This window comes from Pezoporus wallicus, unplaced genomic scaffold (genome assembly GCF_028554395.1).
Source record: "Pezoporus wallicus isolate ANWC-B61680 ecotype Strahan unplaced genomic scaffold, APGP_CSIRO_Pwel_v1 contig_7363, whole genome shotgun sequence".
Taxonomy (NCBI): domain Eukaryota; kingdom Metazoa; phylum Chordata; class Aves; order Psittaciformes; family Psittacidae; genus Pezoporus; species Pezoporus wallicus.
Window position 1 is genome coordinate 252,985 of NW_026641434.1, and position 25,682 is coordinate 278,666.

Below are 25,682 nucleotides of genomic sequence, written 5' to 3' on the forward strand. Positions count from 1 at the left end.
TTAGTTGTCTGAAAATGGTACCAAAACACTGCTGCACCCCTTTTCTCTCCACCTGCCCATTACCTTCCCCACCCTAGGGAGTAATAGTTAGAAATAAGGCTCTTGCAGTGAAGGTGCATGTGAAACTTCACCCAGCACAGAAACCTTCCTGTTTGCACTCTGCAGCAAAGGCTGGCAGGGAAGGACCCTGTAAGGGTGGGTGTGCTGCTCCCCATGGGCATGCAGGGACCACTGTTGTCCTCGCCACCCCCTTGCTCCCCACTGGGTGCCATGGCCCAGTCCCAGCTGCCTGCCAGGCGCCCAGGTCCCATCTGCCTGGGCTGAGCAGGATGGGGTAGGGAGAGCACATGAGACCTTGCCGTGCGCCTTCTTTTGGTTTGTCCTTCTCAGTCAGTCCTTTATATATTCGTTTCATGTGTCTGTGTTTTCTCTCCTCTATGCTATGGCAGTGGTGCTCCATGCTGATGAGACAGTGCGTGGTACAACCGCAGGCAGTCATTTTTCAGGTAATTTCTAGGGTACTGAACACCCGCCTCTTGCTTTTTCACCTATCATGCAGCAGCAGGTCAGGCTTCCTGCTGTGTAGGGAGTGATCCTGGCCATGCCTGGCCATTCTGGGCTGCTCTTTGCCAGTGACACTTCCAGCTCACCAGTGAAAGACCTAAATCTAAGACCCCTTCTGCTGCCTGTCTGAGTGGCTGGAGAGTCTCCTAGGGAGGGTTGGCAGGATGGTCTTAACTGGGGTTGTGAGGTGAGGGGCTGCTCCATGAGCGCTGCCTGTGCCTGGGATTTCACCTACTGTCTGGACAGGGTGTCTGGAAGGACAAACTCAGCCTGAAGGGAGTGAGAAGAGGGAACGCTGCTGTGCCCCGTGTGAATGGGTGAACAGCTGGTGCTGTGAACCCCGAGCACCAGTGAGGCTTGCTACTTCTTAAGGGGGTGCTGTGGCCCTCCCAGCCCCTACACGGGGGGCAAGGAGGGCTGCAGATGGCTGTGACTGCAGAGGTGGGTGTGATACAGGGGCTCGCTCCTCCACCAGGACTGTTGGAGGAGTTGGGAGGTCAGCTGGGAGCAGTGATGGTGGTAGGTCCATGGTGGCAGATGAATGCTCAGTGTGGCTGCTGGTGGGTCTGAGAAGGAACGCTGGCACCATTTTGCCATGTGAAGAGGGAGGCGGCTCAAAAAGAAGTTACTGGAGGTGCACTTCCAGTCTGCAGCAAGCTACTGGGACCAGAAGTGGGAGGGACCCCAAGACTCCATTTCTCACGCCTCCATCTTCTGGAGCTCTGCAGCAATACTGCCCAGCTGTAAGTTCTCCATTCAAGCCATGCTGGGCAGTGTAACGCTTCCAGGCGCTCCAGCCCACAGAAGTGGTTGCATGGTTTGGGGCTGTGCTGCTGCAGGCTGATGAGATGGGCAGCGCTGCCTGCAGGAGGACTCTGCTATTGCACATGCCTCCATCTCTCTGTGGTGGGGTTACATGGATGCGCATGAGTTACCACTGCCCTAGCGCCCAGTGGGGTATGCTGCACCCTGATAGTTGCATGCTTCTGAGTGAAACAGGTCAATGCCTCCGCACTTGAAGGGCCACGCTCCTGGTTTGTTGACATTATGCTTCCTGATCATTAACTTAAGAGGTGAGGCCTGGTCCCACTTCCTCCTAAGTCAGTTCATCAGACCCGGGAAGGGAAGAAAACTGTGTTGTTTCAGCGTCTGCTCTGGACTCCAGTGTCTGTGGTTTGCAGGGAGGGCCTCAGTCTGGTCCTGGTTGGGTTTGTGTGAGGAGCAGTAGCCCCAGAATTCTGTTTTGTCAATGGCATTTGGATGTGCACCCCCTTCTCTGGCGCTGTGTGTGACCTAGCCTGTGGCACAGCTGGATGTTTCCTCCCAGACTACAAGTGGTCTGCTCCCCGTTTCTAACCTGGAAGTCACATTCACACCCTGCCTGTGGGGAGTGATGCATTGGTGTGCTGTGGGAAGATAGTCTGGATACGGTGTGGTTATGGCTTTCTGAGAGCAGTGCAGGTGAAATAAGACATCTATGCAGGGCTTTTAGTTCAGATTAGGGAGTGAAAAAACCCCATGGTGCCATCACATGTGCACATACCCAGTGGAAGGGAAAGTGGGGCTGCAAATCTAAATATCATGGAGTGGCGAGGAAAGGCTGAAGAACAATCTACATTGGTAGATCCTGGAATGAGAAGGAGTTTTGGTTGCACCTGCAGGAAGGAGGAAGGCTGGGACCATCACTGACATCCTCTGCAGAGGAGGGATGCTCAAGGGGCTGTCCTCCCCAGAGTGCAGAAGTGGGGCTGAAGCAGAGCTGTGGTTGCACACGTCTTCAAGGTGGTGGTGGTAGAGAAAAAGGGGCTGGGTGCATGAAAGTAAGGGAAATGTGAGGGCATGGAGAGTGTTGGAGGAGGAATAAGCTGAAAGGGCTGAGAAGCAGGAGAAGTTTAACAAGAAGGTTAGGGGTGACCATAGGAGACAGCCTAGAACTGGGAGGGGCTATCCCCTGTGTCTCCTGGCACCGCAATAAAGAATACCTGCTTGTCAAGTTGAAAACTTTGTTGGCAAGTTTGTTCCTGGAATTTTCTCTGAATCACTGGGCAGCCTTCAGCCCAGAAGGCCCTGACTTATTGATCCATGGACCAGGTGAAGACACAGGGTAGCCAGCCACAGCCAATGACAAAATGTATGTGACACGCTTACCTGCAAGGGGTTTGCGTGGAGGATCCTTCAGGGTGACAGAGCATACTCATGCCTCACACAAATTGCGTGCACAGGAGAAATGTGCAGTAACACAGACCTGCTAATGTGGGGTTATCCTTGTAAATTAACTTCTGTTTGAGGGAGAACTGAGCATCAGAGTCACAAACAAATATATCTGATCCAATGTAGTGAGCTTGTGGCAAATACCAGAGTGTGTGCTGGCTTCTTGGATGTGTCTGAGAAACTCTCAAGTGGGAGAAAGATGTGTTCACTAAGATCAGCTTCTGTTTTTTTAAAAACAAAAGGAAAATGCTTAACTTTTTTATTTGGTCACTCAAAAAAAAAACCCACACAGTTCTGGGTTCTCCTATGTTGCTTAAGTTCTGCACAGCTTCTGCATTGACTTAGTCTGCAGAAATACAGCAGGGATCAGCCTTGGAGTGTTGTTCTTCAGTTTTTCTGTTTCTATTGCTGTTCTTCACTTGAAGTTGTCATCCTCCGGTTGTTATGGGCATGATTACGATCTCACAAATAAAGGTTAAAACTTTGAGTGCAAATAACAGCAAGGAAGGGAGAACTTTGAAAAGAAACTTCCAACTTCCATGTGAATGATCTCGACAATAAGAAATAATTAAAAAAGGCAAAGGGAGGTAATCTGTCTGCGGAGTACACGTAAGTCCTTCTGGAAGTGTGGATTGGCCTCACCTGCCGTAGATTGCCATGGCTACATGGACTTCTACTCGTTTATGGGACGAAACAATCTGACTTCTGAGGATCTGCACTTATTTTCTATAACTTTTCCTATAACTTTAATGAGATTAAGAAGTTCCCATGAGATGAGAAAGCATCCTTACAACAGTCACGTGATTTATTTTCAAATAATTTGGATTTAGAAACAGTTGGCTAAAAATCCTTCCCCGAAGCAGACACTTTTATTTACATGCATTTTATTTCTTGTGAGATGATGAGACACAGCACTCTCAAAAGAGGGGAAATGGGATGCTCTGTTCCCACCTGTTCATCAGCGTGTGTCTCTTCAGGTGACACCACTGAAATATGGGTTAACTGGCGCTGGAATGAGCATTTTCCTCTAACAAGCAAGTAACTTGCACTCTGCAGTTACAGCCCCCAGTTACTCTACAAAATTTCTTCTTTAAGGAAAGCCTTGCTACATATTGATCAGTTTGGCTTTGGTTTGATAAAGAAAGCCCGTTTTGCTGTTCTCCAAGAACATCTGTGATAAGCACAGACCCACTTAGTATTTTGAAGGCTTAACATCCCAGTGTAAATGGGTATTGCCTTTAAAACTGACTGAACAAAGTATTTTTGAGTTGCATTGCATCTACTTTCTGTCATACAGGCAAGAGTTCCTGAATGGTACATTTATTATCACTAAAATGCCTTTTGTTTCTTTTTCCAGGCAACTGAATATTCAGCCATGGCATCATTAGCTGGTGGATTAGATGACATGAAAGCCAATATAACCAGCCCTACTTCTGCAGATCTGGGAGCAAATGTTCCCGGGCCTCAGTCATACCCTATCGTCACAGGTAAGCAATTTCCCAACACCAGTTAGCGATGTGGAGTGTGTGCACGTTGCACCGTGGTGCCCTTCATGGTGTAGTTGTGTCAGATGTGGAGACATTTGCTCAGAAATCTCTTTTAAAGTGTGATTTCATAGCAGCTCTGTTGAAAGTCAGGTGCATAGTTTGTATGAATCAGTACTTTTCACCGGGAGCCAACAGATGAAGCATCCATCCATCTTGTCTAGGAAGAGGTGTGCACCTCCCCCCCAAACCTGCATGCTGAAAAGCAGAATGCTTGCCTCCGCTGTCGGGCTTTGTTGCTCATTTTTCATAAAGGTGCCTGGTATGTTTGACTGGATAGAGTTTTTATGGCAGTTCAAACTAGCCTGCATTTTAAATGCTTTTGATTCCTGCAAATGCTTGTGTTTTATACCATATTTGGAATTGCAGTTGTGCACTAAGGCTGAGTATTTAAATGAAAAGCAAAATTGTTTGTTCAGGGAATGCAGCATCATCTGCATTCATTTAGCAGTTATAGGGTGAAAGTCAAGGAACAGATAGAATTTGATAAATGCTTTGGTCACCTAGTTATTTGGGACTGACCATATTGTTTGGAAGGAAACTGCCCAAATGGTAAGAAAATGATGAAATTGTATCCCAAATGAATTGTGGGAATTCAGAAAAAAGGGATTTTGAAATTTAAGGCTCTATGTTTCATGTGCATGTTACCTCTGTATATTACTTCTGTCCTTGTGTCTAATCTATGCAGATTTCATCATTGGATTTTCTCTGTTTTGACAAAGAATGGATTTACTTCTTTATTTTGTTGCTGAAGGGAAGGTGACGCTGTTTTTAGTATAGTATTATTGTATCTTGAAAGTGCTACAATCTCATCTAGCAGGATAGCAGTTTTGAAAACTAGTTGTCACAAAATTGTTTTAACCCAATATGGCATCAGTCTTTGGCACTTCTTGCCAAAAGTTTAGGAATATTCTAAAGCAGTTAGAGGATTCCTTAAGGAAATCCATGTTTACCTTGATGTGTAAGGGGAGGGACTTGTTGAAATAACTGGTACTGAGTTGGTGTTTCGGTCGTTGGACTCATGGCTAAGGAAGGTGTCTAGGGATGGGTGGATGGACAGAAAGGGATTTCTGGACATGTGTGGCTTATAACAGGTAGGGAAACAGAGCATGGATAGATAGATATAGAATCATAGAGTAGAGGGAATCTAAAACTAATATGAAAGAAGCAACATGAATCATCATGTTTGGGGTAATAAGCCACCTCTAGAATGTATGAAAGTTAGAAAGAAATGTCTCCTAAGGCAAATTATTCTGTAATTGTTTGCTGCAGTAATTTCTTCATCTTAAAAGCCTGAAGTCCTGCTTATTACAAAAAACATGGGCTGCCTTGGCACATCATGGGTGGCCTGTTCCCCTTTGTTGATCTTCTGGGTGGTTGTCTCTTGCTTGTCCAAGTCTGTGTCCCTGTGACAAGCCTGATGCCCTGTCAGAGGTGTCTGTGCTCTGCTGGTGAGGACACCCAGCAGCATCTTGGACTGCACAAGTGGGTGCTGTGGGCATCACTGTCTCTCTTCTGTCTTCTTCTGAGGAACTGCCTATCCAAGTTCTGCACCTGGCCAAAGGAAGCTCAGCCTAGAGCTCTTGTTTTGATTTGATACTTCAGCAGCACACGTTCTTTTACGCTGGTTTAAGTAATTCTCATGCTTCACATGTTACTACTTCCTTAGAGTTTGGTGAGCTGACTGATGGTGTTTGTTAGAGCAAAACTTACCACAGAAGTGATGCTGCAGAGCTCAATAGAGATTTTGTGTAGGTTTTCCCTGTGATGTTAGCTATACTTGAGCAGAAGTTTCAAATGTTAAATTACTAGTTCTCATAAAAATGTGGAGCAGGCTTTATGAGCATCAAGTCTAGAAAAAAAATCCTGCCATTGGTCTTAAATGTGACATGGTGAGAGCTGTAACAGAACACATTTTTCAGATCACTAGCTATTTGTATCTTTAATTTGATATTGTGTAGAGTTTTCTAACACCTGCATTCATAAAACTTAGATTTACACAAGTATATTGTCTTAATGAAAATGACATGCTTTTAAAACCTTCTAAAACCTTCACCTTTTGATGTATTTTTGAGGGAGAATGTCTAACTGTTATCCTCCTTTTTCCTTTTGTTACACCTACATTAGCTTTTTTGTGCTGTTTGTGCTCTGGTGATGCCCAGAAGCCTCAGGCAGCATCTGGGCCCTGTAGTGCTGGGCACGTACTGTATATCAAAGTTGTGCTCTCTGCCCTGATCCCTTCCTTAGGAGTCAACAGGATGTGAAAGCTTTTGGGAGCAGGAAGATTTAAGCAGCAAGCCATGCTTTGTAATGTGCAAAGCATGTAAGTTGCAGCAGGCTTTGTGGTGCATTTCTTACCACAGGTCTGGACAGACTTCTCCATTTCCTCCCCAGGATTAACCCATTTTTTCTGTCTCAGCTCTTTCTGCAGCCCATTTCCTTGGTGGGACAGGGGATTAATTTATTGATCTTTTTTCCCTTATAAAGAAAAGCTGCATATTGCTATGGGCCTTTCATCTGTTGCAGATGAAAGTGAATCTGTTGGAGGTATCAGTGAAAATCAGGAGGAAGTGGGCAGTGACACATAGCAGGAGTTATGAGTGTGAGGTCAAATAAATGTTTGTTAACACATCATGTACTTTTCCTTTTGGGAACTTTGTTGTCTGTGGTCTGACCAAAGTTACGATAAAATTCAGCAGTTGGGTATTCCTAAACTGGGGTTGGGTTGGCTGTGTGTGGGTAGGTGAGAGAGAAGGCAGGCAACTCTTATAAGATTGTTAGCTTTGTATAATCCCTCTTTGGTGGTCTGACACTCCTGCTCATGAGAGGAGTCTTGTCAGCACCAGTTCCTGGACCCCAGTCGCGTGTTCACCAAGCAAGAGCTTGAGACTTGGAGATCATGATGGCATTTCTCCTGTGAACTGCTCCCTGTTAAAGGAGGAATGGCTAACCTGAATTCCAGTCTTTTCTTGAGATTCAGGAAGGTGGGTTGCTTTTAATTGCTACATCCTTTTCTGTTTGTTTTCACTCTTTCTGGCTCCAGACAGGCTGTCCTGTGGTGTATCAAGCAAACTCAGAGCAGGAAACTGAAAGCTTTGGGACAAAACTTGATTCAGTCATGCTAGGTAATGTGTTTCAGCTGTAAAAGTGATGGGTGGTTGCTTAAAGGTCCACAAAATGCCCAGAGTCTGTGTCTGGTGGTGCTAATGGCTCGAGAGGTTGATCTCACTTTTCGACTGTCCAGATTATAAACACTTTTGTAACAGTTTCACTGTCATGAGACCAGGAGCTGCTGGCATGTGAGTTGTAGTATCCAGAACAGTTTGTTGGTGGGACATGCTGTTTGTAGAAGGAGGTCTTCTGGTGTGTGGAAGCAGAGCTGTGAATGTGTGATTGCTTGATGCTTCCACACTGAGTGGGGCTATTGGTGGGCATAGGGCTGAAAAGCCACATTTTTGTGGATAAAGAGCTTGAAATATGACATATAGGATTTTGATCCGGGAACACTTATGTCCTATAGATAGCTGGTATCTGCCATTAAAGCTTAATCAATTTTTATGAGCAAGTTTGGAGACTTTCTGGGGTGCCGTATGTGAAGAGACTTAAGTCTAGTTTGTCTTGTCAGTCTGTAAGACAGATCGTAGAAGAAGTTAATGCAAACAAAGCTGAGAATGGATGTTTTAAGTAATTTATCACAGTCTTCCGTTGTTCTTGTTGCCTGGCTGTAGCGTGGGCAGGAAAACAATGTTGAGTGTTGAGATGCAAAAGATCCTCTGTGCAGTTATTGGTAGAAAATGTAAAATTTCTGTTTCTTAGCAAGCTGGTAGATGGGATATTTCGTGAAGATGAAAGACGAATTGACATTCATGCCACTACTTGCTGAGAGAATGTGTCTAAGGAAAAATTTAGTGACAATTCTCAGTACTGCCTGATCCACTAACTCTATTGTGTTATGGACCACCAGCCAAACCTTTGATTAGAGAACCACTCAATTTCTCTTCATCCCTTTTAAATGCCACATTAAATATGAAGTCTAAAACAAACCATCCTTCTCTTTGCTGCCACTTTCCATAAGTGCTGTCTGCATTTGCAAGCCAATGACATGTGCCCAGCTCATTAATGCTGTAGTCAGCAGTTTCCAAGCAGCCTGTGATTGTTACTAATTACCTGCAGATGCATTTTCCCTGCTCCGGCTTTCTCATTTCAGCATGGTCAGTATCACTTTGGAAGGACAAAGTCGTGCTAACCTGACACCTTCACTTGGCAGATTGACAGACCTGCAGGCAGCTCTGGCTGCAAAGTCAGTTTGCATTAGCAAAGCCAGAAGCTACTGTTGGCCAGCCTCACTCTGTGGCCAGCGAAGCATGTTTCCCTGTAGGGGCAACGTCGTGAACTCTGTATCGCTCATTAAAATAAGGAGCACAGAGCAAAGCGTTGGCAGTGGACTTCTTTCATGTTCCACAGCACCAGCAGATGTTGGAGTTGAGGAAGCTGGTCTTCTCCTATGCCAGGACATCTCCATCACCCTTTGCTTGCCTGCTCTTCCTTATCAATGCCAGGGCACTCTCCAGTGTGGTGGCTTCCAGCCTGATTAGCACATCCCATTGCAGCTGTGCTGTTGAGCAGGTTGCACTGCATTTTGCAGCTTGCGCACCCATGCAGGTAGAGGCTGATATTCTGCCAGATACAGACAGGTTGTTACCTGTAGCCACACCACACAAGGAATATAACTGTATGTGCTCCTCTGTGGGATCTGCCTGGGAGACAATGGCCCCATAAAGTCAAATGCATTGGCTCTCCTGTACGTTTCATATGCACATCAAAAGGCGAGAAGAAACAGAATAAAACCAGGAGCAGAGTCAGTTTGTCATCTGAAGGAATGGGGAAGGAGAGACATTCTCAAGGGCTATCCTCTCAGTTACCTGGCTTGCATTGCTGGACTAAGTCACCAGACATAAATAATCTGAGACTGAACTGAATGTAGAGCAACTGGGGCAAATGCTGAGCAGACTCCTCCACTCCTGGAATTATCAGCTTGACTTTTTCCTTAGTGTGGATGCATCCAGCACCTTAGGTGCAGTACAGTTTGCTAGCATATTACTCATAGGTGGCACAGGTCTGTGGTTAATGCAGGTAACAGGAGTATGTTTAACCTTCCATAAACCTGAGTATTTTGTCAAATTTTTTGTAGTTAGGAAAGGAAAATGCTAAGATGGGATAAGCGCATGTCAAAAAATGAGCTTTCTCACTACTGTTCCACTGCAACATATAGTCCTTATCTGGCCTCTCAGCATGTTTTTCCTTAGGAGTGCTCAGTTGTATAGGAAGTCTTTCCTGACTCTTTACCCTGCTCCATGCATCACATCATGCTGTGACTGCAATTTATGAGCCACTGTTTCTCCAGGTTTGGCCGAATGGCAGATGTTGTTGGTCATTTTGGAAGCTAGGCACAACGAACAGGCACTGCAGTTGGACAGGAGACTTTGCCAAAAATGGTTGATCCTGTAGGAGTTTGGTGTTGCAGGCAGTGTGGAGATGCTGGTGCCTTCAAAAGAAGGAAGAGAGCCACTCCTCTAAAATCCCAGGCCAAGTTTAAACTCTTGCCAAGTTTAAACACTGATAATGTTGCATTTAGATCAGTGCAATCCAAAAGGGCTTCCTGTTATTTTTAAGAAGAAAACAAGTGGCACATAGAATGCAGCCCAAAAAACAGCACAGATACGTCTCAGCCTACGGATGGAGGATTCATATGAGCAACCTCAAACACCAGCCTCTGGGTGAAGGAGTCTGGAAACACTTTCCTCTCTGCACAGGCTAGAGATTAGGCATTGAGTTTGGACTGGAAATCTACTTTTTGCATCACCCAAGTTAGGGAGCCTGGTAACACTTGGTCATGATTTGATCTCCAGCTGGCTCCTTATTAGGGAAGATCAAGCCCTTTTTGAGCTAGTGCTGAGGAGAGATCTTATGCAAGTGACAGGGTCGGAGTGCACCTAACAGAAAGCCAGAGTGGAAGCAGCTAGCAAATAGAGCAGAAGGATGCAGAGAAGGGGGCCAGAAACTTTGTATGCATGCTTAGAATTGGTATGGTGTGCCCTCCTAGAAATGGGAGTGTTTGCACTTGGGAAGGGGAGGCTTGCAGAGGGAGCCTTCCCTGTTTGCATCAATACTTGATGGAGGGTGAGCAAAGCAAATTCTTCTCAGTGATGCCAAGTAATGGGGCAGGAGGCCACATGCACAAACTGAAACATGGGAAAGTCCTCTTGCACATGAGAAGAAATCTTTCTGCCATGAGGTTGGACAATACTGGCACAGGTTGCTCAGAGAGGTGGTGGAGTATCCGTCATTGGAGATGTTCAAAACCCAATTTGACATGGTCTTGGGTGGCCTGCTTGAAGTGAGCCTACTCCAAGCAAGATTGTTGGGCAAGATGAACTCCAGAGCTGCTTTCTAACCTCAGCTGATTTCCGTTTCTGTGGTAGGCAGAGTGTTTCCACATTGCTGGGTAGGAGCTTAGTGTTTACTTTGGTGGGATTGTGCCCAGGACAGTCTGCAGTCTTGGAGCCAGGACTAGCAGTACCTTCTGAGGGTCTGCCTGTACTGGGATATGCCTGGGAGTGAAGTAGGTAGGTGAGGAAGCTTTCTCATCCATTTGTTTTGCTTTGTTTGTACATGTGTTTAAAGGAACATTCTTTAGATATCAAAAAAAATGGATGTTTTGCCTTCACATATTTTGTTTTTTTTTTTTCTTTTCTATTCTTCCTCATCCTTGGCTCTCTATCCATCCAGCAAAGATACCAGCTGTCACAGACTTTCCCTGGGATTCTTGACCAGACTGAAGCTCTCCAATGAATACCATAAGGGCTGTGTCCCTCTGGAAATGGCTGGGAGAGTGTCAGGAGAAGAGGGTCCATTGAGATAGTTTAAGCAGCTTGGAGTCTGGCCTGTTCCTTTTTATGACTTTGGAAATTAGGTATCTGAGGCATACATTAGAGAAATCAAAAGTTTAGTCTGAGAAAGAAGCTGCAGGAGTGGTGTGTGGTGAGGTGTGTATATCTAGGTAGAGTACTTAAACAGTATGTGATCTGAGACAGCCAAGTACTTTTTGTGTCCCACAGAAACAATAATGAGATGCTTAGAAGCAAAAATAAAGGTCCCAATGCATGCCTTTAAGGAATACATAGTGAAATAGGACTTTTCACTCCTTCTTGCACACCTGATGTTCATAGTGAAGACAACCGTTATTTTAGAGACGCAAAAATATGGTAGAGAGTCAATATTTCATTGATGTGAAGTCCAAACGTGGCTTAGTAACGTTGGGAAATGCATTGTGAAATCTGCTTTTGGTGATTCCTGGGGGAAAAAGACTATATTTATTTTGTCTATTGCTGTATTAAAAAAAATATTCCCCCCCCCCCCAGTATCTTCCATCTAGTTAATTCTGCTGTTGTAGTTTATTGATGTGAATTTAGGTCTAAATCTGTGTCTTGCTGACCACGATGAAAGAATCTGGTTTCATTAGGAAACGCTGTTTGTTCCTTACATTTATTTGCTACTTTGCATTTTCGGAGCAATGTAGCAGTGGACTCTTCACTGATTTCTCACCATTTAGGAGGTCAGTGGCTCGTCACCTCTGTAGCAAAATCTCCTGTATTAAGGAGAAACCATCTGCAGAAGGTGACTTATCCCATACATTTTTAGATATCAAATTAGAGATTCTCATTCAGAGGGTGCCTGTTTCTTTCAAATGACTATTGAGGGAAAGAGGAACACTTAGCTTACGCTAGCCCTGCATGAATGGGATAGTCTTGCCCCGCAGAGAGGAGGGAGGATTCCTGGGGGAAACCATTGCAGTTGATGTTTTCTGAAATATTGCCAAGTGGCAGTTTTACCGCTGTGTTTTCACTAGTGAAATGAAAGTATTTTGAATATTTTAACTTACAATTTAAAAATATTTGCAATTTTTCAATGGAAAGTAATTTCAAAATGAACAATTTATATATCCCACTGCAACTCTTTGAAATAAAAAGAGTAATGCAACATTTTTGCAATTCCTTCTTCCCTTTTTCTTTCCCCCTAAAATCAATAGTTTTGAAGAAAGTAAAGAAAAGGTTTGGTTTTGCTGAAATTGCTTTTTCTTCTGGAAAAAAAGCCTTGTTAATGTTTTTGTTGGCTAATTGTAATAGGAATAATAAAAAAGTCTTCTTTTGCGGCCATTATGTTTTGGTCACATAATCTGTCACTATATGAAAATGTTGATCAGTGTTTAAACATCATCACCAAATTACACTTTAATTTCTGTGGGACTGTTTTGAAGTGCAAACTGGTGTTGGTAGATGGCTGGTTTCTAGTACAGCATAATGCTAGATTTACAGCTAAGGGTCTACATTTAATAAATGAAAGTGCAGATGCATTTTCCAATAATCTATTCGTCATTCCCAATAGGGCCTGTCATGTTAAAAACTTGAAAAAAGACCACATAAACTCCCATGGAAAGGCAGCCAATCTGAAAAACAAAAGTGTCATTTTTAATGACAGGACAGTCTGACTGAAACCCTGTTGAATTTTTCAATTTTTATGAATTCTTATCTTGCCATTAAGAAAGAACCAGTGCATTTGAGAAAGCAAACGAGGCCACTTGAACCCTACTAAGACCTAGGCTATTAACTGTCTCTTTTGATGATGTACAGCCTCACTCTATTGGGAGTTTGGCTGTGGATTTAAATGTAGAATTAACTATGGTAAACATGTTTTGGTGCAAAGCATGTATAATAACAATTTGCATTTACATAGCATCTTTCACTTAAGGATTCTGCAATTTCTAATTAATTAAATCTGTTCCCCCATGCCCCTGGTACCGCTGTGGTATGGATAATAAACACAGTTTTAAATCGAGCAGCCATGGTAGGAGGGTTAAGACAAGAGGGTTCTGGTGCCCCTGCACTAGTCCTTATTGCAGTGGGGCTGGGGCTCAATCTGGAAATATGCTGAGCTGCCTTGTCTCATGCTCACCCTGGTCCAAAATGCTCTGGAGAAAAATGGGAATCAAACTGGCTCCTCACAGGTGGGAGGAAAATAGGAAAATACCCATCACCCACAGTGCCTTCTGCTGGTGTTTGGGTCTTGGCGTGAGGATGCCAGGGTTTCAGGTGCAGACAGCTGGCAGGGCAGCTTGCCACCTTGCTGCTTTAGGGCATCAAAGGACAATACAGTCCACAGATGGCATTTTTCACTGCTAGAGAATTGCTGTAAATCTCTTATAGATCTCCAAATTGGAAATAAAAAAATGGTAAACACTCAAGTTAGCATAAGTGCTTCACTAAATTGCTTTTTTTGGTATGCAAAAATAGTGAAACATTTCAGAATGTCTGTGCAAGCCAGCAAAATGATATTTCCAGGTGGGTAGAGGGATGTGTTGGCATCTGCATGTATGCGTGGTGCAAAAATAAAGTCTAGTGTTAGTCTGCGTCAGGCCACAGATACCCTTTCTAGGATGAAGTAATTGTTTTGGTTGAAGTGGTTGAAGACACCTCCAAACTTGCTATACCACCAGTGGTAGGTGGCCTTAGTTGGCCAAATATGTCACTTCTCTTCTGACACCTGACCAGTTATGAGGTTCTGTGTATTTACACAGGGGAGAGTGAGACAGGCAGTTTGGGAAATGAGTAGAGAGAATGGTAAACCAGAGACAATTCAAAGACTGTGCTTGCTGCTGGGTGATGGAGAGCATGCCAGGAAGATGCTTGCTGTCTGCCATCAGCTTGCACTGCCATATCATCAGTTAGGAATGGGAACATGCTTTTTTGTTTTTAATCCAGGAGAAATCTAGGAGAAACTTAGGAGGACTCAAGAAAGAAAAGTTGCAAAATGTGGAGTGTTCGAAGTTGCATTGGTGGGTGGTGGTGTCTCCAGGTGCTAAGCAGTGTTGGTGTTTCCCAAAGGCTTAGCTCTGAAGAGCCCTGTGGTCCTCAGGGGGATTGGCTCCCCAGCTACATGCCACGGTGTCCAGGAGGTCAGTGGAGGTGGCTTTGGCACAGAACAAGGATCCTGTGTGAGCTGATGGAGCTCTGGCACCTCCATGTCACTGACACTCCTTACTCTTTCCTATTGGGAACAGGCAGAAGTGCTTATTGCTGGCCCAAGGGAGAGAAAGCCAAAGGATTCAGATACTGCAACGCATTCTGGGAGAAGGGCAGCATCTTGTGTTGCATAGTAGAAAGGAAAGCTCTTGCTTATTTTCCCTACTGTTTTCTTTAAAAGAACTCTTAATATAGTTCTGGCCCTGGAAAACACTGCGTATCTGTGAATAGAGATTTTATAAACCCACTTTGGTTTTTTTTTTGTAACAGACTGTGGTTTCTTTAGGACTTCATATTACATCAGGGAAAAAATGTGTGAATTTCAGGTTTTGATGCCATTTCTCATAAAAATGTTGAACTGCAATAATAACAAAAAAAAAATGCAAAAAGCAAAATGCAATGGTAAAAATGAAATGTCACTGGCATTTTTTCGAGATACAACTTGCCTAGTTTTGAACTGCCTGATGAAACTGGCACATCTCCCAGCAATGAGGAATACCAGTTGTGGAAATCCCATGAGAATCAGCAGGGACAGGTACTGCCAATACTGCCATAGACTTGACACATGGCTTGGGTTTTTTATAAAGGTGTGACTGAAAAGTGAACTCAGTGAGGGCATGAAAGGATTATGGGGTTGCTGCTGGAGTTTTCCTTCTTTTCATTGTACATTTTTTGCTGCAATCTAAATTCCTTGAGCTTAGCCTTGTGATGACACTGTAACTTTTTTGAGCACTAACTCTTAAAAAAAGGCTTGTTCATAAACAATATCCCTCTAAAGAGGGGACATATGTGTGTAATCCCTTCTCCAGTAGGTAGTTTTTCTGGCAGTTGTGGGTTCAAACATGGTAGCTTCCTCACAGGTGAGCATCCTTAGTGGGAAAGCTGGTCTTGGACCATTGAGGCTTGGGGATCTGCAGGAGGATGGAGAGTTTGGAAGAGCGTGGTGGAAGGCAGCAGATACTGCTGCAATAATTGCAAAGTCCATTAAGAGGTGTGAAATATTGTGGAAGGTGGATGAAACACCCTATGTCAACAAATCTGTTTTTTTTTTGGTAATAAACAGAAGGCTTGCTTTTGCTCCTTCTGTCTTTGTTAATATTGTAATAAAAATGGAGAATGTACACAAGCTGTTCTTAGGTACTGATGTGCTCTTGAATGTGTGTAGTAGGTGTACACTGCCAAGAAGAATCATGTCCTGTGCTTCCTGAACTGCCTGCACTAGTCAGTAGAGGCAGACCTAAACTTGTCCTGGTTCAACTTAGTCCCATGCTGGCACAGAGATAGCCAAACTGGTGGGAAACACACTGAATCAGAACAAAATGTGACTGGATCTTGCCTATCCAGGACTCCAACCAGCGGAGCCCAGGTGACAGAGCCTCAGTGGGACCCTGTGCTGTCTGGAGAGCCTGTGGCTTCTGGAAATGGACCCATCAGCTGTTCCTGGTCAGTATGTGGTCAGCAGTAGTGCCAGTCCATGTGCTTTGCCCTTTGGGGTGGTGCAAAGCCGGTGCTCTGGTGCATCAAGTCACCCAAAAGTTCACAGACTTCAGGGTTGCCTCCATGCTTCCCTCTGCAAGGCTCTTACTTCAGACCTTTATTGAAATGTTCTTTTTGTGTGGTGGCCACTCCAAGGTCCCCTGGCTGCAGCATAGAATCATAGACTGGTTTGGGCTGGAAAGGACCTTAAAGCTCATCTAGCTCCAAACCCCCTGCCATGGGCAAGTACACCTTCCACTAGACCCTCGAAGGCCTGTCCAGCCTGGACTTCACATAATCACAGAATTGTTAGGGTTGGAAGGGACTTCTGGAGATCATCCAGTCCAACCCTCTGCCAAGGCAGTGCCACCTAGAGCAGGTCACACAGGAACATGTCCAGGCAGGTTTTGAATGTCATCAGACAGGGAGACTCCACAACCTTCCTGGGCAGCCTATTCCAGTGCTCTGCCACCCTCAATGTAAAGAAGTTCTTCCTCATGTTGAGGTGAAACTTCTTGTGTTTTAGTTTATGGCCACTGCTCCTCGTTCTGGGCACCACTGAAAAGAGTCTGGCACCATCCTTCTGGCGCCTGCCTTTGAGATACTGATCTGCATTAATGAAATCCCCTCTCAGTTTGCTCTTCTCTAGACTCAACAGGCCCAGCTCCTGCAATCTCTCCTTGTAAGAGAGATGCTCCTCATCATTCTTGCGACCTCCCCTGGACCCTCTCCAGTAGTTTCATGCCTGTTTTGTACCAAGGAGCTCAGGACTGGACACAATTCTCCAGATGTGACCCCTTCAGAGCAGAGTCGAAGGGGAGGGTCACCTCCCCTGACTGCTAGCCACACTCCTGCCAGTGCACCCCAGGGTACTCTTGTCGCTCCTGGCTCAAGGGCATGCTCCAGTTCATAATTAACTTACCATCTACCAACACTTCCAGGTCCTTCTCAGCTGAACTGCTCCCTAGTAGGACAGGCCCCAGCCTGTGATAGTGCTTGGGGTTCTAACTCCCCAGGTGCAGGACCCTGCACTTGCCCTTGTTGAACCTCATTAGGTTTCTTTCCAGCCTATTGAGGTCCCATTGAATGGCAGCACAGACTTCAGGTTTGTCAGCCACTGCCCTCAGCTCTGTTTCATCAGCAAACTTGCTGTTGTGGACACTTGCTGAGGGTGCACTCCAGCCCTTCATTCAGGTCGTTGATAAACACGTTGAATAAGACTGGACTCAGTATTGATCCCTGGGGAACACCACCGACTACAAGCCTCCAGCTGGATTCTACTGACCAAAGTCCTCTGAACTTTGCCATTCAGCCAGTTCTCAATCCATCTCACTGTCCATTCGTCTAACCCACGTTTCTAATCTTACCTATGAGGGTGTTGTTGGAGGCAGTGTCAACAGCCTTGCTGAAGTCAAGGTAGATAACATCCATTGCTCTCCCCTAGTCGACCCATCTTGCCATGTCATCATAAAAGGCCATTGAATTGGTCAAGCAAGATTTACCCTTGGTGAATCCATGATGATTACCCCTGATGACCTTCTTTTCTTCCACATGCTTGGTCATAACCTCCAGAATGACCTGTTCCATCAACTTTCCAGGGATGGAGATGAGGGTGGCTGGCTGTAGTTTTGCAGATCCTTCTTCTTGCCCTTTTTGTAGGTGGGAGTGACATTTGCCTTCTTCCAGTCTTTGCATACCTCACTCGTTCTCCATGATTTTTCAAAGATAGTGGAGAGTGGAAGGGCAGCAACACCTGCTAGCCCCTTCAATACCCTTAGGTGCATCCCATTAGGTGCATCCCATTAGGGATGGATTTCTGGGTGTAAGTCTATCTAGCTTATCCCTAACTCAGCTCTCTACGATCAACAGGGAGTTTTCCTTTCTCTGGCCTTCATTTCTAACCTCCAAGATCTGGGACTCCAGAGGTTCGTTCTTAGAGGTAAAGACTGATGTAAAGAAGGCATTCAGTATTCCGCCTTCTCTGTGTCTTCTGCTACCAGGACACCCTTCTGATTCAGCAGTGGCCCCATATTTTCCCATATTTTCCTTTTGCTGCTAATATGCTTGTAGAAGGTCTTCTTGTCCTTGATATCCTTTGCTGGCTCAATTCTAAGTGGGCTTTGGCCTTCCTTGTCACATCCCTTCATACCCTGATGATGTTCCTACAGTCCTCTCACGTGGGAGTGAGGACTATACTGTCCTTTTTTCCACCTCCCATAAATTTTCTTCTTGAGATTAAGGTTTAGTAGGAGCTCCCAGCTCATCCATGCAGGTCTCCTTCCCCCTTTGCCTGATTTCTTCATGGTGGGAATACATTGGTCTTGGGCTTGGAGGAAATGGTGCTTAAAAATGAGCAGTTCTCTTGGACTCCCTTGTATTCTACAGCCCTATCCAATGGGCTTTGAACACTTCCAGGGATGAGGCATCCACAGCTGTCCGGGCAACCTGTGCCAGATCCTCACCACTCTCACAGGGAAGGACTTCTTAATATCTAGTCAAAATCACCTCTCTGTTAGGTTAAAGCCAATCCCCCTTGTCCTGTCACTACTTGTGAAAAGCTCCTCTCCAGCTTCTTATAGGCCCCCTTAAGGTATTGAAGGCAGCTCTAAGGCTTCTTCTCTCCGGGCTGAGCAAGCCCAGCTCTCTCAGCCTGTCTCCAGAGCAGAGCTGCTCCAGCCCTCTCAGCATCTCTGTGGCCTCCTCTGGACTCGCTCCAACAGCTCTACATCCCTCTTGTGTTGTTGCCCCAGAGCTGGACACAGGACTGCGGGGGGGGGGGGGTCTCCCCAGAGCACAGCAGAGGGAGGGAATCCGCTCCCTGACCTACTGCTCATGCTTTGGGGATGCAGTCCAGCACATATGTTTCTGGGCTCAAATGCACACTGAAGCTGGGTCACAGGGAGCTTCTCGTCAACCAACACCTCCAAGTCCTTCTCCTCAGGGCTGTTCTGAATCAGTTCTCTGCCCAACCTGTAGCTGTGCCTGGGATTGCCCCAACCCTGGTGCAGGACCTTGCACTTTGCTTTGTTGAACTTCATAAGGTGGGCATTGGCCCACCCCTCATGCCTGTCCAGGCCCCTCTGGATCCCATCTCCTCCCTCCAAGATGTTGACTGTACCACATATCTTGGTGTTATTGGCAAATTTGCTGAAGGTGCTCGATTCCACTGTCCGTGTTGCTGACAAAGATGTTGAACAGGGTCAGTCCCAATACCAACCCTTGAGGATAACCACTCATCACTGATGTCCACTTGGACACTAAGCCATTGACCACAACTCATTTGAGTGTGACCATCCAGGCAATTCCTTATCACTGTGTGGTCCACCCATCATATTCATGGCTGTCCACTTTAGAGACAAGGATGTTGTGCAGGACAGTGCCAAATACCTTGCAGACCTCTGGGGAGCCTGAGCGTCAGCCCCCTCCTGCCTGGAGGACACAATGAGCATGAAGCCTCCATGGTGGGGAAGGCATCACCATTGCTGCAGAAACGATGCTTCAGGGCAGCATCAGCTGCCTGCGCTTGCTGCCCTTCCTCTGGCCCAGCTCTGGACCTTGCACATCAGCAGCACTAAGGCATGCAGGCAGCAGGGACTGGACAGTGTGAAGGGTTGTCGGACTGGGTAGGGATGGGGAGGCAGCATGGCATTTGATCACTCTTCCAGGACACAATACTGGCTTCTTCTTCCCCGTGGACCCCTCAGTTTGCTAGGGGTGCCCTGCAGCTTTGCTTAGCATCACACATGCACTGTGAAGAGCAGGGCAGTTCTGCCCCCATAATCAGATACACTGTCCTGAAGGGACTGTTTTCTCTGATCTTTGTAATTATTCCTGTCCAATCTTCCTTCCTGTTTTCTTTTAATTATTTTTCCCTTTCTTCTCTCCCTTTCTTTTTTCCCCCTAAAACTCCACCACTCCTCTCCACTGTATTAAGGATGTGAGTGAAATTGATGCCTGGAACTTCTCAAGTCTTTATGATGATGAATGACTTTCACTGCCAAAGCTTTTATTGTCTGTGATTTGAGAAGAAGGAGAGCTGATTTATTGTGGCTGACTGTCATGCCATTTAATATAGTTATAAATCCTGACACCATGATGGGCACCGTGGGCCGGGGACCTACTCTGGCCACTCTCCCACCCCCCTTTTGTGTCACTGTTCACCATCCTTTGCTGTGCTCCCTGCAGGGAAGCAGGCAGGGGGAATTGGAACCAGGAGCTCCCACATGTAGGGTGATGGCCAAGGCTGGATAAGCCCCAAGCATCTCATCGAGCCCCTGGCAGGCTGTGCAGCTCTTGGGGTGAGTTTGGGTGCCCCACAGACCAGCCCCAGCCACTACTCTGTCATCCCCCTGTCCTAGCAGTCACACTGGTGGGGCTTCTCTGACCTGCTTGAATACGGCTGAAGGGGAATCTTCCACTGTGGCCTGGGAGCAAAATCCCATTGCGTACTTTTTCATGCATGAGCCCTCAGACAGACAGGTTGGTTAATGTCTAAATATCCTAATTGCATTTTTTAACTGCATTTTACTGGCCCTGGTGTAATGTGGCAGGGCACCTGCAGGTTTTGCAAGCAGGAGCAGCATGGTGCTCTCTCCTATGACTGATGTTGCCATCAGCTGGCAAAGCTTTTCCTTCCCCAGGTGCCAGGGAGGGACAGGTGGCTGGTGGCAGAGCACAGGCAGAGCTGGATCGTTGCCTGCATTGCTTACTTGTGTCCAGCTGTGAACCCCAGGCTAACCAGTGTTGGCAGAAACGACATCTGTTGGTGGTCTTACTTGGTGTCGGACCTCATCTGTTGGGGAAGTGCAAATACACAGAACCACAAAACATCATCAGAGCCACAATGCTGTTTAACATCCATGCATCGGGCTCTGCATGTGCAGGGGGTGAGGAATGAGCTGTGCTGCAAAGAAGGGGAAGGGCAGCAGAGGGGCTGCACACTTCCATGGGAGGCCAGAGTTTTTTGACAGAAGAATCATAGTGGAGCATTTTTGGTCAACCCAATACTCTTGTGGGCAGAGATGAAGAATGTGCAGCACAGAATTAAGGCTTTTTCCATGTTTCATGCTATGTGGGAGTCACAGTTCCACATCTCCTTCTGTATCTGGTCTGAACTCACTGGAGGACACTTTCCATAAAGTAATCTGTACATTTGTTATTTTCTGAACTACCTGGTGCATCAGGTGAACTACACATTTGGCTATCTATGGAAGATACTATCTACCCACCAGGCAGCTAGGAAAGAGATGGGACTTGGAAATGTGAACTTGGTCCTGCTGCTTCACAGGGCAGATGAATATTGCAATTTTGTCTTAAAGTGATTTCAAATGAAGTGTTTGAGGTTCTTTCAACTAAAAAGAATAAAATATTTCAATCTTGACACTTAATTTTTTTTGATGGAAAAATACTGAAACCGAAATGTGTCAACATTTCCATAGCTTTGCTTTTTTCTTCACAGAATCCAGCTAAAATGCCTGATTTCAGCTTTTCATCATATTGCAGGAGAAAAATAACATTTTTGAAATATCAGAAAAATCATACTTGCTTTATTCATCTGAACTTTGTTGAGCCCTAATTAAGACGTTAAAATCAAGGGTGTAAATATTTTTCCTGTGAGGAGCAAAAAACTGCTGATGACATTAGCAATGATCCTTGGATTGGAAATGTCTCCATCTGAGATTAATTCCAGATGCAGATCATAAATATTAACTCATGAGATGGAAGATTTCAGCATGGGTCTAACATCTCTGCAAAACAGACTGATGGAAGCTGTTGATTTTATTTTCCCTCTGTGCTTATCTAGCAAGCTGGACAACTGATTGCCAATATACTCTCCTCTTCCTGCTTATGAATGCTTTGATGGGCTCCAGGGTACTGCCTCCTGTGTTGGTGCTCGAAGGGCTCCCATGGACCGGGAGGTGTGTGTTTGCAAGGGAGAGGGTGGAACAGTGAAGCCCTGGGTTGTCTGGGTCTCGCTGAGCTTTGGCAGCCCCTGGTACTCCACCACCATCCAGTGCTCCTGGCTGCAGAGTGACCCAAGCCAGGCTGGATGTGCCGTGGCCCTGAGCAGTTCTGTTCTCCCACTGGCTCATTGTCAGTCTTTGGGGTGGGCATCGGTGAAGAGTTTCAAGGGTGCAGCTTGAGGCTGTTGGCATTCACATTGAGGCAGGTTTGCATGGCTCCTGGGCTTCTCCTCCTGCTCTCACTGCTCCCAAAAGCCCTCTGGATGTCACTGCTGTTCTTTGCAAGGCAACTGGAAATCCACATTCTCTTTCATCTGGTTGCCTGACTGAGTCTCTCCGGACAGCTGCCAAACTGATCACTGGCTGTCCTGTACCCAGCTGTGGAGCGTCAAGTCTCTTCCCACCAGCACCACCCCAGTCCTACATGTCTTGGCAGGGACCCAGGGCTTGGCAGCCCACCAGCACAGGCTTGCCTGGCTTCTGGGACCCTCCACAGGTCTCCCATAGGCTGCAGATGCTGGCAGAGGATGGTCACCGTGCCTTTCCTCAGGCACTGCTGGTGCACACATGCATTGCTACGTCTGAGCTGCCTATGGACAGCAAGGCCTTTTGGCCAGGTCTCCAGAGTAAATCTTGCGGGTCTTAGCCCTAATGAAGGATGCTCTCCCTTGTGAGCAGCTGCTCTGTCCCAAGGGCAGCTCCTGGGCTCAGCAAAGACTTTGGACCTGAGGAGTGAATCAGAGAACAGGGGGTGTATGGGACCACCCGCCCTCCTCAGGGCTGGCTTTGAGATGTATGTCCCTTTTGTTCACTGCTAAATATTTGCTAAATGTGCTGAATGTGTGGGGCTGAAAACCTGCTGGGTATTAATTTGTTTAAGAGAGAGAAGTTGAAAGCCATCCACTTCTCCCCATGGTTTTGCATCTATGGCTCCACAGTAAAATGCTGCCAGTGATCTCATTTTCATCCTGTAGCTCTTAGCATTTTTCTTTTTTCTTACAGCTCCAGTGCCTAGAATCCAATTACAGTGTGAGGAGTTTGTAAATCTTCATAAACTGTTACTAGCATTTTCAATCCACTTGGCAGCAAAGATAGGTTAGAAAATAGCTTCTGGATGTATGCAAAAATTCTAACACTGGAAAAGAAACAAAAGGTAAAAATATTTTATTTAAACATCTTGTGATAACTCAGTTGCTCTCGTGACTTTTGTAGTGTATTAAGTAGCTAGCTCTGTCTGCATTTGTAGGAACAGGGATCCCTGGACCGCAAACTTTCTGAGCTGCTGATCCTCTTGGTCATCCTGTAGCTTTCCAGCAGCACAGTGATTACTGTAGAAACAGTCTCACAGAGCCTGCTGTGCTGCTCTTACTAGAAGTATTGCTGTGCTGCAGAAAGGAAGTATTGCTGTGCTGCAGAAAGGAAACAACAATAAAGGGAATATGTTGCTTCTGCATGCGCTAAGAGCACCGATCAAACCACATGAGATCCCATTTCAGACATAATGTGCATTGGAGGGCAAAATTAGATTGAAAAGTAAATGGAGCCTAAAATTTCCATAGCTTTCTTCGTCAGAAAGCTGTTTCATTGTGTGGTTTAATTCTCCCAGTTCTTTCATTCATTGCTTGTAGTGTGCTTGCTGGAGTATATTTTAGAAATAATGGGATGAAAAAAACCACCTTTAATTTGGCAGTGGCTGGGAGGTGTGTAAGGGCTGTTCAGGCCTGAGATGTGAGGGAATATGAAATGCGGAAGCGTGTTACGCAGCAGCAGCAAACCAGCCAGAACGGCACTTTCTGCATTTTATCAGGAAGAGGTATTTTGTCTGTGGATTTTAATTTTTGTTTTGGATGATTTTGCATTTAAGTTCTGAAATATTTGAACTTGGTCTTATTATTTCTATGTTAAAGTTTTATTTCATTGCTGTAAATGGACTGCACAATGAACTGCACTTGTGCCAAAAATTAGTATTTTCTAGGCTAAGATCTTCCTGTTATTTTTATGTGATATTTGTTTTCTCTCCCCTTTTAACATGTCTGCTTGACAGGAGGAGGCTAACTGGTTTCTCAGATAAGTAGACACCGGGGGTTTTTTGCCTTTGAAGGCAACACTTGATGTCATTTCCAAACTAATGCAGATTGCAGAGCAGAGCACTTGATGTAAAGCAAATCCCTTTTGAAACAGTGAAAACTGCAGACTGGTATAATTGGCACCAGTGGTATGACCAGATATGGAGGAGGAGCCTGTACATGTCTCTGTCCTGTGTGCACCTTTGTGCGTCTGTGTGTCCAGGCTGCAGTTTTCTTTCCAGAGCCTGTGGAAGCTGACTTAGCTTCCCTCATACTACTTCATCAAGTCATAATGCTGATTGCAAAGTTGCCTCTTCCCATCTTGCATTATGAGCTGCAGAAATGTCAACAGGGAGTCGTGCCTGTTTCAGGCTGTTTTCAGCAAAGTTTCCTGAAATGTGGTGTCTGGGGAGATGCTTCTCCACACTGATGGAGGGACTGAGACCTGGACCAAGAGCCAGTGAGGGCTTAGCTGAGCTCTGATTGTTGGGTCCTTGTAGCCCAGGAGCCCTTTCTGGGGTCTCCATCCTGGGCTGAGCATATGCAGGGTCCAGCCTCCCTCGGCTGTGGCAGAGCCCTGCAGACCCTTAGTTGCCAGCGTGCTGAGCCGTGCTCTGAAATAAGACTTGAAGAAATGTGTTTTCCTGCCCTGTGAAAATATTTAAGATTTTGGCTTTTTTCAGGTCTATTTCCTATTAAAAAGCCCACCAGATCTGAGGGAAGTTCAACAATTTAAAGTAGTAAACAAGGTAAAACCAGCCCATAGTAGTGTGCACCAATTGTTTTTGCACTGCTTTTTTAATCTGTCCTCAGTAGCTTACATTTTATATGGCAAAATTATTCCAAACTTGAAAAATATGTTGTTGTTTTTTTTTTTTTTAATTATTTTAGTATATTTTTTTAAAAAAAGGGAAATCAAATGTTCTCACGTCGTTAAAACTTTTCCTGTTTGCCAGAAGATGTCTCAGTGCCTACCCAGCATATGCCAGTCCGAAGCTTGTCTGCCTACCCGTCCTTGCTTTGCTTTTCTTTTCTCTTTCCCTAATTTTATTTAATGAGCCAATGTTTCTGACATTGAATCAAGAGAGCTGGAAGTACTGGCTAGAGCCCTCGGGGGCTGCAGCAGCAAGTGTGCCCACACACCACTGATGGAGTGGCTCAATGCTGGGTGAGACACCCTCGCCAGCACCCCACTTAGTGCAACACTCGACTCCTCTGTTGGTCCCATGCCTGCCATCGCACCCTCAACTTGGAGATCATGGCTTGGCAACCTAAGGAAGCAATGCACTTGCCCAGGGCTGCTGAGCCCCCTTTTTCTGCACTGATAGGGTATCAGAGCGTGCTTTTCCCATGCACCACCATGCTTGAGCAAATGCTGGGTGCTGGCAGTAGGGCAACCCTGGCTGTGGACAGGGTTTCCCAGAACCTGTCTGTTTGTCCGCTCCTTTGGGAATAACTGTGCTTGTCAGTAAAAAGAACATGTTCCCAGGTTTAAGCATGCAGGGGAGCACCTGTGTGGGACTTGCAGACTGTGCCAGGCAGACTGCAGCCTCTCACAGAGGACCCTCTCCTGTGGGGAGCTGCTCTGGCTGCAGCAGCATGTGTTCATGCAGCTCCCTGCTGTTCTCCAGGTGGGTTTAGGAGTGGAACAATCTCACAGAAGGGATTTAATGGCTGTGTTGCTGAAATGGCTCCAGACCACTGTGTATCCTCCCACAAAGTTTCATCCTTCTTGTGCTCAACTCCATCCATCCTCCATTCCTGTCAGTGCTCCCTTGA

At 45.8% G+C, this 25,682-nt stretch overlaps 1 protein-coding gene across 2 annotated transcripts in view; it reads left to right on the plus strand.

The window, feature by feature from the left end:
• Nucleotides 1-25,682, plus strand: part of PAX5 (paired box 5) — a 131,500-nt gene that overhangs the window by 65,817 nt on the left and 40,001 nt on the right. For both annotated transcript variants that reach the window (XM_057423928.1, XM_057423929.1), the window contains exon 7: nt 4,133-4,262. In XM_057423928.1, coding sequence (XP_057279911.1) covers nt 4,133-4,262 — 130 coding nt within the window. The remainder of the gene's footprint in view (nt 1-4,132; nt 4,263-25,682) is intronic.